Source organism: Pogoniulus pusillus, chromosome 3, assembly GCF_015220805.1.
Source record: "Pogoniulus pusillus isolate bPogPus1 chromosome 3, bPogPus1.pri, whole genome shotgun sequence".
Classification (NCBI taxonomy): domain Eukaryota; kingdom Metazoa; phylum Chordata; class Aves; order Piciformes; family Lybiidae; genus Pogoniulus; species Pogoniulus pusillus.
In genome coordinates, this window is record NC_087266.1 from 9979911 (window position 1) to 9995553 (window position 15643).

The window sequence follows — 15643 nt, forward strand, 5'->3', positions numbered from 1 at the left end:
TACACATCAGAGCCATTCTATGTGAAACATCTGAATAAAAAATATATAGTTTAGGTGTAATGTTAGCTTTCCTGAAATCATAAATTTTCTTCTGTAATTGGGTGTGAAATTCAATTCCTGTCTACAAATCATTCCATTTTGGTTGCTTTTACGTGTGTTGGTTTGGTGAATAATGGGCTTGCAGTATGTTTAAACTTTTCCTGCCTATCTTAGTTCTCTGCAAAGTGTCCTTCAAAAATCACAGCTTTGCTCAGTGCAAGGAGTCCAGATTAGCACTGACATTTGAATTTACACTCACAAATCTTTCCATGCTCACCTTGTAAAATGGCGTGAGGGAGCAGGGTCTGGCCAGAGCTCTGGGTAAGGACTTGGACTAGGCAGATGTAAAGTGTTCATCTCAGTAGGGGCAGAGGAAGTGTGTGTGTCAACTCTTTCTTCCACCCAGTATTTTAGAATGACAAGTTTTGAAAAAAGGCACAGAATCGTAGAATCAATCAGGTTGGAAAAGACTTTCAAGGTCATCAAATCCAACCTATTACGCAACACCATCTAATATACTAAACAGTGGCTCTAAGCACCACATCCAGTCATTTTTTAAACACTTCCAGGGATGGTGACTCCACCACTTCCCCAGGCAGCCCATTCCAGTGCCAATCACTCTTTCTGTGAAGAGCTTCTTCCTAACATCCAGCCTAAATCTGCCCTGGCGCAGCTTGAGACTGTGTCCCCTTGTTCTATTGCTGGTTGTCTGACAGAAGAGACCAACCCCCAGCTGGCTACAGCCTCCTTTCAGGTAGTTGTAGACAGCAGTAAGGTCACCCCTGAGCCTCCTCTTCTCCAGGCTGAACAACCCCAGCTCCCTCAGCTGCTCCCCATAGGGATGTGCTCCAGCCCCCTCACCAGTCTTGATGCCCTTCTCTGGACATGTTCAAGCGCCTCAACATCTTTCTTAAATTGAGGGGCCCAGAACTGGACACAATTCTCAAGGTGTGGCCTGACCAGTGCTGAGTACAGGGGTAGAATGACTTCCCTGGTCTTGCTAGTCACACTACTCTTGATACAGGCCAGGGTGCCCTTGGCCTTCTTGGCCATTTGGGCACACTGCTGGCTCATGTTCAGTCAGCCATCCACCAGTACCCCCACATCCCTCGCTGACTGTCTGCTCTCCTGCTACTCTGTCCCCAGCCTGTACCACTGCATCAGGCTGCTCAACTCAAAGTATTTTCTGCTAGGACTGAATTTGTGTATTATTTTTACCCAGCAAGGCAATGCAAGCAAGAACCTTTAGGTGACAACTCAGTGACAAACAAGGTTTTGTGTTTACTGCAATGAGACTCAAGGAGTCTTTGATGAGGGTCATGAATAATTAGTGACATTTCAGAGCCACTGATTTTTTTTCTTTTTCTCCTTTGAATTTCAGGGATGAAATGGAACCCTGAATACTTCGCTGTCAGTAGGCATTCCTGACTGCCTCATTCCTGTCATTTTAATTTGGGGACAAAACAGCTTCTACTTTGTAGCTGTTTTTACTGAGACCTTTTGTTTAGAAGCTGAAGGAGAAGCAGAATTAGGGCTTTGGAAATGCATTTTTGTATTACTTTGTATGGCAGAGGCTGATGTGGCCCTTCCCATATTGAAGGTGAATTTGAAGGTGCCCCAGGGGCTGGAGTCAGGAAGGACCATCCATCACTCTTAGTTCTTCAGTCATGGCCATTTTAACTGCTAAACCTTAAATGTACTTTGGCTTTGGGTGAGATGTCCCACACTTTGGCAGCTGGAAACACCTGGGACTGTGATATCATCATGTCGCCTCCATCCTGCACTGCAGCTTGTGCTGAGGATGGGCTCTGCCTTTGCTGCTTCCCACTCCTCTATGGCCAATCCTAGGCCAGGCTTTGGGAATAAGTGGGCTGCTCACCTTCCCTGGCCTTTCCCAATTGCCCAGTCTGAGATGCAGATTTGTGCAGTTAACTCATATTCCTGAAAAGGGGTAAGAAGAACAGGGAATGACTTATTGTTTGGGCTCTTCTCAATTGAACAAATGAAACTGAATGCCCTCCTGCAAAACCACTGCAGTATTTGGAGAGAAAGGGTAATTGAGGGGTTTTCTGTAATATACTTATGTGTGATAACTTGCTGCTACTTCCAAGTGAGTCTTCTTTCTGTCTGCACAGGAGCCTCTCTACATCTTGTTCATTATTTACTGAAAATGAGGATATGACTGCATAGAGTGGCAAATTTTGCTAACACGGACTGCTGACTCAGCAAAACCACATGCTACATTATTTTTTGCATCTAGGCCAATAACCTAGGAAATAGGTTATGTTGTCTCATCTCAGTAGCAAGATGTGAGAAGATGGGAGATTCTGGCCCATCGCTGGCAAGCAGTAGCTCCTGCCAAATAGCTTCCACATTGAGTATTTGCACTCTGCTTTTCTGCCACTGACTCCCAGCCATCAGACTTCAGTTTGCTTTTCTCAGCTAGATTAAAGAACCTCATTACTCTCCTCTGTCTTCTCCTTGCCCAACTTCTTACAGACCACCAAGCTGTCTTTTAATCTTGCCTTTGAAAATAAATGCCCAGCATTGAACTCCTCTCAGTGTTTGCACTATTGAGAGCATTCATCAAGGATGATCTGACTTTTAGGGGGAGCGTACGTGCAAAGCAGATATCCATGGCAATGGGCACCTATGTAAACACTCAGGCTGATGGTTCCAGTAAACACTCTCTTGCAGAGCTGTGGCAGGTCCATTCGTCACGTCACCTGTGCACAAACTACTGTCAAACACATAAGGTAAACAAACAGGGGACAAAGAAGAGGCGAGGAAAGAAATAGTGCTTTTATCTAATCCTTTTTTTTTTTGTTTAAAGGGCCTGTTCCACTTTGGGCCATGAGCATACCCAGTTCTGGAGAGCAGAATTGACTCTTCCCCCTTTTCAGAAGTAGGAATGAGGATGCTGTACACTGATTGGAAGCTTAGAGAGGAATTCTATTTATAAGAGTATATATATCATAGAACCATAGAATCAACCAGGTTGGAAGAGACATCCAAGATCATTCAGTCCAACCTAGCACCCAGCCCTAGCCAGTCAACTAGACCATGGCACTAAGTGCCTCATCCAGTCTTTTCTTATCTCACAGTATCACAGTATCACAGTATCATCAGGGTTGGGAGAGACCTCACAGATCATCAAGTCCAACCCTTTACCACAGAGCTCAAGGCTAGACCATGGCACCAAGTGCCACCTCCAATCCTGCCTTGAACAGCCCCAGGGACGGCGACTCCACCACCTCCCCGGGCAGCCCATTCCAGTGTCCAATGACTCTCTCAGTGAAGAACTTTCTCCTCACCTCCAGCCTAAATTTCCCCTGGCATAGCTTGAGGCTGTGTCCTCTATGCTTGAGGCTGTGTCCTCTAGCTTGAGGCTGTGTCCTTCTTGAACACCTCCAGGGACGGTGCCTCCACCACCTCCCTGGGCAGCCCATTCCAATGGCAAATCACTCTCTCTGGGAAGAACTTCCTCCTAACATCCAGCCTATACCTCCCCTGGCACAACTTGAGACTGTGTATATAAGGCAGTCAGATATAATAAGTATAAACTTGTCTAGGCCCAAGCTGGGCTTCTAGAATCCTCGACCCCTTCCACTGTCCAGTCGGCCTGTAAGGTCGGCCGAAGCCGCCTCCCCCCGCCCAGTCTGGGCCTACAAGGCCGCAGGGACCCAACTCCCTGCTTGCCAGCTCCTCCAGCAGGCGTGAGGTAAGAGGAACACAGCTGTTCCGAGAGAGGGGGAGCAGAAGCTAGGAAAGCAGGGAAAGGAAGGGGCAGAAGTGCAGTCAAGCACTGTCTTTTAAGCTGTGATACCAGAAAAGGAACACAACAGCAATATTACAATAGCCTGGAGTGAGCAGGTCCATCATGGAGAAGAGGAGGCTCAGGGGGGACCTCATCACTGTCTAGTACTACCTGAAGGAAGGCTGTAGCCAGGTGGGGGTTGGCCTCTTCTGCCAGGCAAGCAGCAACAGAACAAGGGGACACAGTCTCAAGTTGTGCTGGGGGAGGTCTAGGCTGGATGTTAGGAGGAAGTTTTTGACAAAGAGAGTGATTGGCATTGGAATGGGCTGCCCAGGGAGGTGGTGGAGTCACTGTCCCTGGCGGTCTTCAAGCAAAGCCTGTAAGAGGCACTTAGTGCCATGGTCTAGTTGACTGGCTAGGGCTGGGTGCTAGGTTGGACTGGGTGATCTTGGAGGTCTCTTCCAACCTGGTTGATTCTATGATTCTGTGATCCCCTGGGATGGGCCTCTGTCCCTATGGTTTTGTTTAAGGGGCACCTGGGATCCCTCAAACTACCAGAGAGCCTCTCAGGGGTCTCATGGCTTTCATAAATACATAATTTGGAGATAATTTTTGAGCGGACTGCATCATTTGAAATCATCTGACAGAAGGTGTGCAGCAGATCAGCGGGAGAGGCAGGCAGGAAATCCAGTTTGCCTATTCTTTCTCCACAGTAACATCTGCATTCCTACTCGTGGTTTGGGTTTTTGTTTTGCCTTTACCCTTTGTAGTGCAGCGTCTCAGTGTGTGCCACTTGCAGGAGCCATAAAGAAAACATTATCCTGTTATTTTCCTGGGCAAAGAAAGAAAACAAGCCTTTAAGAGAAAGAAGCACACAACCTTCGCGTTCCTGGCCATTTGCCAAGCCTAAGGGCTGCACTTAATTTACATATAAGTGTGCCCAGGATTTTAATCAGAGATTAATGCACTCTGTTGTTAATTTTCACTGTTTATAATGCGTGTAGTGCTTGGCAAATCAAACAGGACAAATATACTTGAAGGAATGCAGTGGCGAGCATGTCGGTGGCACCATTTCTTGGATTGATGGCTGGCTTTATTTCGAAGGCTGCCTTGGGCCCAAGGAAGTGCTGGCTTCAGTCCTTTAGGGATACTGCAAAATCTGGCTGAGGGTGACATAAAAGGCTGGCTTGCAGACTGCTCAGTTGGGATTCCAGCTGCCTTGTGTAGAAATGCAGTAGCGCCTCTGTGCTGTAGCGTCCCAGTAGATGAGAACATCTGTTTTTCTGTCTTGTTCAGAAATGTGTCTCCAAAATCTTGGAACTTTTTTAATCACTTGGAAATTTTCAGGATCTCTGCTATTGTTTCTTCTTCTTGATTTGTCTAGCTCAGGAATCGTTGCCTTGGTCACGTTTCTCTTCCAATTAGCAGGCAGCTGGGAAGAGTGCACCACAAACGCTATAAAAAAGAAATCCTTAGAGCTACTCCAAGAGGCTTCTCCTCTCAGGGCCCTGAAAACAAAGTTCTATCTTTCTTTATTATCTGCTGATATCTATAAGCTTTTGTGATGGTTTGGGCTCTTACCCGCCCCCCCACACTTTTGGAATTGCCCCAGCTAACTCAGACGGCCTCTGGGAATATAAATGAAGCTATTTATTTTACAGCAGCAAATATACAAGCATCTATTTACAGTATATACAGTTATATACAGAAATATACAAAGGATAAACAATACAAAAGCACAACTCCCCTCCCAGAAACCTGAGTCCCCAGGAGGGGCTCTCAAACCACCCCAACACCTTCCCCGTCCCCTCTCAACCTTACCCCAGTTCCCAGGAAGAATAGAGGTGCAGCCAAGAGGTTAGGGAGCAAGGTTAGTGGGAGCAAGGTTAATGAGATGTGACTAGGTCTGAAGGCAAAAGCAGAAGTGAAAGGCAAAATGGAGAATGTTTCCTTCTTCTTCCCAGAGGTCTCAGCGTGACTGTGAGTGAAGGAGACACAATTGTTTTTCATTTCACTGCCCACTATCTAGTTCTTTTACCAAAACATTCTAGCTTGCTTCAAACTAGCACAGCTTTGAAGTAAGTGAGGTCCACTTCGAATTTGTTGTGGTCTTATTCAGCAGTATTCTTGACCTTCCCCATACTTTCACTCAGCTAAAGTGACTGGGACTGGATTGGCCACTCCTGATGCTGGCTCTGTCAGCATTCATGTCATCCTGGTGAGGAAGTGGTGCTGATAATCAAGTTTCATCATTTATCTTCAGAGTTAACACTTCATATGAATACAAAATTTGACATCCATCTGGAATGTGTCACCCATACCTCCATAGATTAAATATTCAGGCAGCATGTCTCTTCTGTGGGTACTAGTTTTAGGCCTGTATTTGGGTACACAGCAAGGAGGCACTTTCTCTGCAGGACATTTGAAAGTAGATGTTCCTGGAGTGATGGAAGGAGGGTTTCCATTTGGAAAACCTCAAAGAGAACAAAGGCCTTATTTTTCAAGCTGTTGTGTGTTGGTAACAGGTGAAATGACAAGACTTATTGAGCAGAAGGAATTAATTTATATCTGGTACCTTCTAATAAATCAAAAGTACAAAGAAGAACCCGTGTGGCAGATCCACTGGCAGTTGCCAATGCTTGTTCAGTGATCCTTTCCTTCTGAAGTACAGAAATGGAAAGTAACTGTTGCCAGGAGTCATAAAATGAAGGAATGACTCAGAAGATAATTTTTTTTGGTAATCAGCTTCGTATTGGTGAAATTCAGCTTTGTAAACAGAGATTAATCTGTTAAAACCTTCCTGCTCTCTCTGGGTGAAAACCCTGCTTATTTCAAATTTTGCTTCAAAATTTGAAATAATTCTTCTTGTCTTCTGAATAAATCAACATCTCTAGGAGCAGTAATGTTCATATTTTTTTGCCTCATCCTTGCCCGCATGGATTTTATTTTATTTATTTATTTCCACTGGGTGTCATTTATTATTGGCTCTTTTCCTCCTTGCAATGTAATTTCTCTTCTGGACTTCTAAGTATTTTCATCACAGTTTGCTACATATTTCACCCATGTTTCTGCAGAAAGTCGTTACATAGCACAGGCTGCTGCCAGCAAGAATATTTAGAATACACTCTGCCTTTGTCCTGCAGTGCTCACCTTGTTGATCAAAAAATACAGCTGAGGAAGAAGGTCTTGAATCTGATACTACCATCAAAAGACCTGAGTCCATGTATGGCTGGAACTGACATCTGTCCTTTCCCCTTCCTGTCTATATATTTGATCAAATTGTAAGAAAATACTTGTCAGGTCAAAAACATAATGCAAAAATCATGAAGTGAAAACAATTATTCAGATTATGTTTTTTTTAAACAGATGTGTCTTCTAAGACAAGAGCAAGTACATCAGGCATCTCTGTAACCCTGTGCTGACTTCTGTGCTGACTTCTGCCCAGGGCAGAGCTGGATGAGCCAGGACCTCAGTCCCTGAGCACAGGCAACATCCCTTATCATTTGATTGACTTCTCTGTGTTATGCCAGGGGTGGTAGTCCCTTAGAGCAGAAGTTCTGTCATTCTCCTCTTGCTGCTACCCCTCAAAGAGATTTAGTCAGTTGGGCAGTAAACTTCAGTATAGGATGTGTTCTGCAGTGAAATGTCTGGAGAAGGTGGCATCAGGGCTGCTCGTGGTGTTAAATATCAAAAGGTGTATCTCCCATCAAATCCATCCCTTCTGCTGATGTCTCAGGAGCATGGCCCCGTGATTTGCATGGCTACTTTTCAAGAAATGGAATAGACTTACCAGTTAATGTTTAAACCAAAGGTCCTGTCTGAATCCAGTGCCATAAAGGGATTAATTGCTGGTCTAATCTAGAAAGCTATATTTAATGCATAACTTGTAAGACCAGGGCTGAAAAGTAATGCAGATAAATTACATCTGAACTTCACATACCTCATCAAGAAGTCCCAGTAAGACCGGCAAGCAGGATCCCTTCTTGGAAGTCTGTGTGCTCTGTGAAGTGGCTGAGCACAGAGCCTTCACCTTCTTTGCCAAGCCCAAAGTCTGCCCAAAACCTTTCAGCCTATTCCAGTGTCTTCAAACGCTTTCTTAGACTTCAGACTGTCATAGAAACTTTCAGTGCAGTCTGATACTAAAAAAAAATGCCCTCCTGAAAAGCCATAAAGACATGCACCCCTTATTGGTGCTGATCTCAGAGAACCTTTTTCCTCAGTGATTAACTCATAATGTTGTTCCAGGCAGCATCAAACACATCTGAGGCTAAATTCAAATTTCTTACGCTCCTGTCCTGCTCTGCAGCTTCTCCACTATTAGTTTCCATCTAATAACATGACTCGAGTGTCTGTGAACTGTCCTTTTAAGTACCTCAAGCGTGAGATCTATTGTATTGATTTGTCACCCAACACTTAGTAATGCAATGTTAGAAGAGGAAAATGTTCTTCATAGATGCGTTGCAAAGTGGTGGGAAGGTGGATTTGGTTATGTTGATGCTGGTGTGGTTGTGTGTGGTACTGGCATATATAGTCCTCTGTGCATTTGGTCAGTTCTCAAGTTAGTAAAGCTTTGGAGTCCACAAAAATGAGCAGGTCTTCCAATACTCAGAGATGTTTCTGGTTTAAGAGCTCTGTGTCTGTTTTTACTTGTTGTCATCATAGTTTTGGTGTTCATTTCAGGAGCAAGATGGATTTCTAAATCACTTTAGGAAAAAATTAGGTGGATGGAAGTTCTTCATGGCAGGAATTGTACAGGGGTATGGGTAGTACTTCAATGGAGTAGTGGGTGCCATGCTTCCCTACAACTCTATTACATACAACCACTTTCTCTCGTGATTTTTTAGGACCAGGGAGGAAACCACCTGATGTTTTCTTAAACTATTGATAAGAATAGACAAACCCTTTTAACCTCTATGATTGTCTGAGAGCTTCTACTATATGAGTGTTTGATCGCTTGCTATCAAGGATTTTGGCACTGTGCAATGAGTGATCATGTTTCTCAGTTTACCATATATTTGCTGGAGTTGAACAAATTAATTTTAAACTGCCTCCCAGATTTTCTTCTGTACCAAGGGCCCTGGTAGAATTTGAAAAGAGAAGTCACTTTCTGTTGGCAATTAATGGTGATATATCTCTCAACGAGGTTTGTACAAGTGTGCCTTACTGGTAGAAAATCGTGGTGTTTCTTCTGTTACTCTTCCAGCTGCGGTCCCAGAAAATAACTAGCTCTGACATTAGGATGCTTACAAAAAGCCACTTTCTTCATGTTTCCCCATGATTTTCTTATGACAAACGATTGAGATTTTAAGCAGGGTTCAGGAAACAATGGCCACATTCAAGTTTCTGTTTTCATTATATACACAACTTTTGTTTTTCTTAGGGTGGAGCATTTGTTACATGCTGAACACATTTCTATAGTATAGACAAATCAAAATAGATGTGGTGTTTCATTGATCCTATTCCTAACATCCTCTGCTTGCTGTTTTTTCTGCAGGAGTTATCTACACAGCAGATATTCTTGACCGGGAGACAACCACATCCTACTGGTTGACAGTGTATGCAACTGATCATGGTGTTGTTCCACTCTACACTACCATTGAAGTCTACATCGAAGTTGAGGATGTGAATGATAATGCCCCCCTCACCTCTGAACCTATCTATTACCCATCTGTCATGGAAAACTCCCCAAAGGATGTATCTGTCATTCAAATCCAAGCCCAGGACCCCGACTCCAGTACTAATGAAAAACTGACTTACCGGATTACAAGTGGAAATCCCCAGAACTTCTTTGTAATCAACCCCAAAACAGGTAACAAGCTCCTACTTTCTTACAGTGCTGGGAAATTTCAGTTTAAATATTTATCAGCTTTCTCCCTTTCAGAATCTGCTGGTGTTGCACTGTTTTCTGGCCTCTGTTTTCTGGTTAGTTACATGTCTAAAACTTCTTGTATGTGTCTGAAGCATCCTCTTTTACATCGGTATATGAGCACACTGGCAGATGACATGCTGCTGATGTGCTGCTGCAGTGATTGCTCTTCTGGAGGTCACCAAATAGCTTCTGGCTATTGCCTCTTCCCTGCGTCTATAGGGATGGGATTTTGCTAAGCTGAGCCTGCAGAGCAATTCTAGGAAGCAGATTCAAGCTGTTGCAATTTACGGAACATCCTTTGTAAGCTGATGTGCTACCACTGAAGTGAGTGGCATGAGTGTTGTCCAGCACAACTAATTAGTCCCCACGTTACAGTAGCTGGATGCAATTCTACAGCTTATTATTATTGTTGTTATTATTATTATTTTAGTTGTTATTATTGACTTGTAACAGCTGTGGATGTAGCCTGTGAATAGGGTGTTGCAGATACAGTTTTAAGTGCTGCTGTTGGCTGACATGGCCAGTGGAGCCTGGCAGTGGTGCACTGTGCCTGTGCAGACCAGCTCTGCACTTTTCTCCACTCTCAGTGTCTTTGCTGAGCTAACTGTCCCCAGTACCTCCTCAAAGAAGAATTCATCCCAGGAGACATAACCCAAGGTCATGGATGCTCTACTGGGTGCCTAACTGTGCTTGGCCACATGTGATCCTCACTGTGGTGTGTACCCATGTTGTTTAGTGGTGGGTGAGGACTTTCCAGCATGATCTAGAGCTAGAGAGTCAGGGGATTCTTTCACAGCAGTAGATTGATCTTTATCAGGTTCACATATCTCTCGTGCTGGTTGTAGTGCTTGTTTTGTGCTGAGGTTTGGATTGCTTTTTCTTTACATTTATTTATGTCTGCTGCAAACTGTTAAACAGACAGAAAAGCAGAAGGAATAGATCTGAGAGGAAACATCTTTAATTTGGTGTAGGAAAATGACATTCACTAAATAGGTTTTCAACATTTGGCTGGGCAATTCTATTGCAATATGTAGCATAAGAAGGGGTCAGGACCTTTTCAGACATAAGCCCAGGTGAAGAATCGTGGAGCATATATAATCATGATGTTCAATCTGCTGAGCCCTACGGCACATATCTCACTTATTTTTAACACTTGAAATGGCCAAAGATGGCTCTTCCATCTGCATCCCTTCTCCCCCTCCCCACCCCATAAATCCCATCTGGGCAAAGTAGCAGAGTGAGGACTCCACAGTCTTTGATGCATGTGCTTCTCTTCCATCAGCTCTCCCCACAGAACAACCTGCTCAGCACAGCTATGCCTGTCCACACAGCAGACAGGATGACCCCGTGCCAGGGAGTGGAGCTGGGTCTGCTGCAGCCCCACAGCACTCTAGCCTGGTAGCACACCATGTGGAGTGGCATTTCCTCACACAGAGCAGTGGGCAGGGGTGCTTTTCCCTAACAAGATTTTCCTCCTCACAGCCAACACTGAAGATGGTTCCTCTTCTTTTTGCTTGTCTTAGAGCTTACATGCTTCAGGATGAGAATGCTTCCAGTGAGGGGCAAGAAAGCTGGTGAGGGCTGGAGCACAGCCCTACGAGGAGTGGCTGAAGGAGCTGGGGTTCAGCCTGGAGAAGAGGAGGCTCAGGGGAGACCTTACTGCTCTCTACAACTACTTGAAAGGAGGTTTTAGCCAAATGGGGATTGGTCTCTTCTGCCAGGCCACCAGTGACAGAGCAAGGGGACGCAATCTCAAGCTGCGCCAGGGCAGGTTTAGGCTGGATGTTAGGAAGTTCTTCATGTAAAGAGTGATTGGTATTGGAATGGGCTGCATGGGAGGTATTGGAGTCACTGTCTCTGGAGATCTTTAAAAGGAGACTGGATGAAGCAGTGCCATGGTTTAGTTAATTAGAAGGTGTTAGGTGATAGGTTGGTCACAATGATCTCGAAGGTCTTTTCCAACTTGGTTAATTCTGTGATTCAGTGAGTAACATTGCTGCTTGGACAACCTTCGAAGGACCTCTGTTGTATTCAGTGAACATCCCGGCTGGTGGCTGGCAGGGATTTGTCAAAGAAGGGATAAACTATCCCCTTCTATTTACTTCAATGCCAAACACAGAGTAATGAGAGCTTGGCAAGGTCATCTCTTCTAATTTGTTTTTGTCTTTGAAAACGTTGAGGCTGATAGACCATCTGTGCAAGGAGGCGACTTGTCCCAAAAGGGAGGTTTGTCCTCTTGAATACAGGGACTTTGTTCTCCATTGGAAAGAAAGTAACGATGTGTGGCGATCTCTGCCGGCCCAGCCCCAATGTGGGGAGGCTTTCTCCTGGTGGAATGCTGATGTCTGATGAATAAAAGCATAATGGATTTTCCTTGAGTGCCCCTGGGGATCTTTGGCCCCTGCAGTGCACTAGCTTCTCTAAAATAGTGTTTTACACCCTGTTTGTTTTCTACAAGCAACTTCAGCACACACAGAAGAGATTTGTAGCGTGCCAGCTCTGTGTGGTCGCTGGGACTCAGCACAGCAATAACTCAACATGATGCTTTGCCCAGCAGCCTAAGCACATTAGTGCTGGATAATCAAGATGAAAATGTTCAATGTGAACCCAAATATGTGGCATTTGCCATGTATATGGGTTGAGTGAGCATGATCCTGCCATCAGGATAGAACACTCATTTGTGAGAAAGGAGATCTTTTATTTTCTCTGTCACTCTGGAAGTGTAAACGCTGCCAACAAACTGACATCTCACTCCTGTGACTAGTCAGGTGATGAGAGGCAACAAGAAGGCGGCATCCTACATTTTCTCCAGCCTTGCATGGGAAGCAGCACAATTTGGCCTTGACTAGTGACAGAGAGTTGGTTGAAGCATATGGGTGCTCTTGGAGTGCTAAAGAAATTATCCAGTATGTGATTAGACTTTGCTAATGCACTCAGGGTTAAACCTCTTGATGGATTTGTAGCCAGAAATGAGTATCCCCTACGCCTGGATTGTTCAGTTTCAGGAAAACAGGTGAGAGAGAGGAGTTTGGCTTCCTTGACTGTGAAGAAGCATATATTGTGGTTCAAAGATTGCTTCCTTAGATCGCCTGGCTATATTGCTGCCAGAAATCTCCTACTATTGCTGGAGAACAAGGTATTACTATCTGTGGCCTCCTGTGACCTCTTTGTTCTTTATAGGACTTGGTGCTCTGTACAGATAAAGTTATGTTTGTTACAGTGTAGAGAATGCACAGGGCACATCATAGCTTTGAGTCCAGAAAATGTGGCTATATTCAGCCTAGGTGAGGTGAGTAATCCCATCTTCTTTTTGGGTGGTCTTTGCCATCATGGAAAAGAATATCCTGGGCATTGATGCACTCTGCTTGTGTGATGTTATTCTCTGCCTCTGCAGAGTCTTGTGCTTCACGTTGGTTACTGGATCTCAGCAATGAGTGTGTTTGCCTACCTCTGCAGTGTAGTTTGAGCCATTTTATAGCTGCTGCGAGTCATGCAGATTTCTGGAGGCACATGTACCACTGCATGTGTTGCCATCTGATCAAGGCACCGAGTAGGGACAGCAGGGAGATGAAGTTTTGTTCCCAGTTCTGATACAGGATAGTAACCAAACAGCTGAATCTTACAATCTTGATTTACCACCTGAGGAGTGCTGTGTCTGTAGATAGAAGAAACCTTTCATTAGACAACCTGCCACTACCCACCTTCTTATAGACTGGCACGGCTCTGGGTGACTGTTTTAGCTAGTGTGGAACTGCAGATACATTGCATGCATTTGGATCTGTTAGAATGCAGTCTTCAGACCTTTCAGTTTTATATCTTGCAATTTTCTCTAATATCTTGGAAAGGAGAAGAACTGCTCCTGCAAGAGCTAAGGGCTGCTGAAAAGCTACTGAGAGGAGGACTTTGTCAGTGAGGTCACCCTGGGCAACCCATGCATTCACCAGGGGCTGGCTCCACTGTGTGATAAAAAAGTGCACATGGCTAGTGGGAACTCTCCCCTGTGGGTTTGAGGTTTATGTAGGTGCTGCAGGAGAGGATAATGGGAATGTGAGTGCAGCTGGACAAGTGTGCAAAGGCAGCGTGGCCAACGTCCCATGAACATTATTGCTTTCTCACCTCAACTGTTTTGTCTAACATACAGTGAAGCAAAAAATGACTGGATGTGGTGCTTAGTGCTATGATTTAGTTTATTAGATGGTGTTGGGTAATAGGTTGGACTCAGTGATCTCAAAGGTCCTTTCCAACGTGATTAAATCTGTGATTCTGTGCTTCACTGACTAGATGACCTTCAGAGATCCTTTCCAACCCAAACTATTCCATAATTCTATGATTCTATGATTCATTGGCATAAAAACTTAATATTGTAGCACATGAGTACATGTGAGACGTGTACCATGACACATCTGTGCTTGAGGGCAAGGCTGCTTCATTCGGCAAACTAGTGAAGACTGTTGCCTAGGTTTAGCAAGAGATCTAATTTGGGTTTGTCCAAATCTAGGCAAGAGATACTGCAAGACAGAATTTTTCCAGGGAGGTAGGTAACATGCTTTCCAAGTAGACAAAGTGGCTATCCATGTTACATGACTGCAAGGCAACACATCCTCTGTGCATTGGTTCCCCAGCCATGTCATGCACCCAGCAGTCATGGGAGCATTCCTGGTGTTTGACAGCTCCAGCAACCACAAGTCAGCCTAAATACTAGTGTGGCTGCTGGAGCAGCCAGCAGTTTCCCTCTTAGCCTGAATTTTATGCTGCAGAGGGCTCAGGCTTGCTTCAGCAGAACAAGCAGTCACAAGGATTTGCTCCTTATTAGGTGGCTTCAGACGGGGCTGAGAAAGAGGTAGAGGAGGGAGGCAGGGCTGTTGGTGGAGTGGCTTATTAGCTCCCAGCTGAGCCTCTTGGAGTGTCACGACCACCCTGAGCTGAATGAGTTATTTTGGGGTGAGAGGCATGTGAAATAAGGTAAATAAAATAGATGATGGAGTTCATAAAAAAATTGATTGATTAGGCCTGTAAATTCTTATTTCATGTGTTATGGTGTTAATTCCACAGCACAGCACAGGGGTAATTTACTGTCTTGATTTATTATTTTTCTGTGCTCTGAGGAAAACAATGAATTTTAATTCAAAGCATTGCATTATTTTGTTTACTGTTGCACATATGTTGGGCAAACCCAGTAGGCTTCTCTTCATTCTTATGTAGATTAAGAGATATTTTAGCTAACATGCTAACAGACCAAATTTTACTCTCTTGCACGTTGATGTTAATTAATTTACTCTGAAATTATGCTGGCGTATCTGCAAGAATTTACTTATACCTTGTGTAGTCTCTTGCTGGCACCTTTTAAGCAGAGGCAAACACCTGGCACTCCTGAAATAGTTTTTTGCTGCAGTATTTAAGGCAGGATGCACTAGTGGGTTTAGAAATAGTATGTAGGTCAGTACACATTTCCAGAGCAAGTGATTCTGCTTCTGGAATGTATCTCAGAACTGTCACATCTGCACCTGGATTTGGAAAAAGAATGGATATTTTCATAGGCTATTAATATTTATATAAGCTAACATGGAATGGGTGTCAGAATTGATATGACTGCTGCTCTTCTCAGAGGGCTGGACATTGCTTCCTTTTGCACTTACTAAGCCAGCCAGCGTAGGATACCTTTTTTCCTTCCCAAGACTGTTCTTCAAGAATGGGCAGCTCTTTATGTCCATTGGCCACCGATTCTCCTAGCTCCCACACTGTCTTTGAAGTTTGGCTGTATGACTGGGAGACTTACCTGACTTTGTAGTTGGTGCTGTTTATGCTGCTGAACTCTTACTAAGTTTAGAATAAAATCTTTAGTAATGTGCAAATGAAGGTCTTTAGCTTTTATGCTTGTTTGGATTGTGCAGTCTAACCTGCCATCTCCCTTCAGAGTGGGTTTTAGGTGCTATTGTGATCAATTTGGGAAATGCATGTGTTGAATATTGAAAACCTCA

The 15643-nt window shown here is 44.3% G+C and overlaps 1 protein-coding gene across 7 annotated transcripts in view; it reads left to right on the forward strand.

Moving 5' to 3' along the window:
* The window catches only part of FAT3 (FAT atypical cadherin 3), a 486301-nt gene that overhangs the window by 225252 nt on the left and 245406 nt on the right, over positions 1-15643 (forward strand). For all 7 annotated transcript variants that reach the window (XM_064169873.1, XM_064169899.1, XM_064169893.1 and 4 more), the window contains exon 3: positions 9291-9605. In XM_064169873.1, the coding sequence (XP_064025943.1) occupies positions 9291-9605 (315 nt within the window). The remainder of the gene's footprint in view (positions 1-9290; positions 9606-15643) is intronic.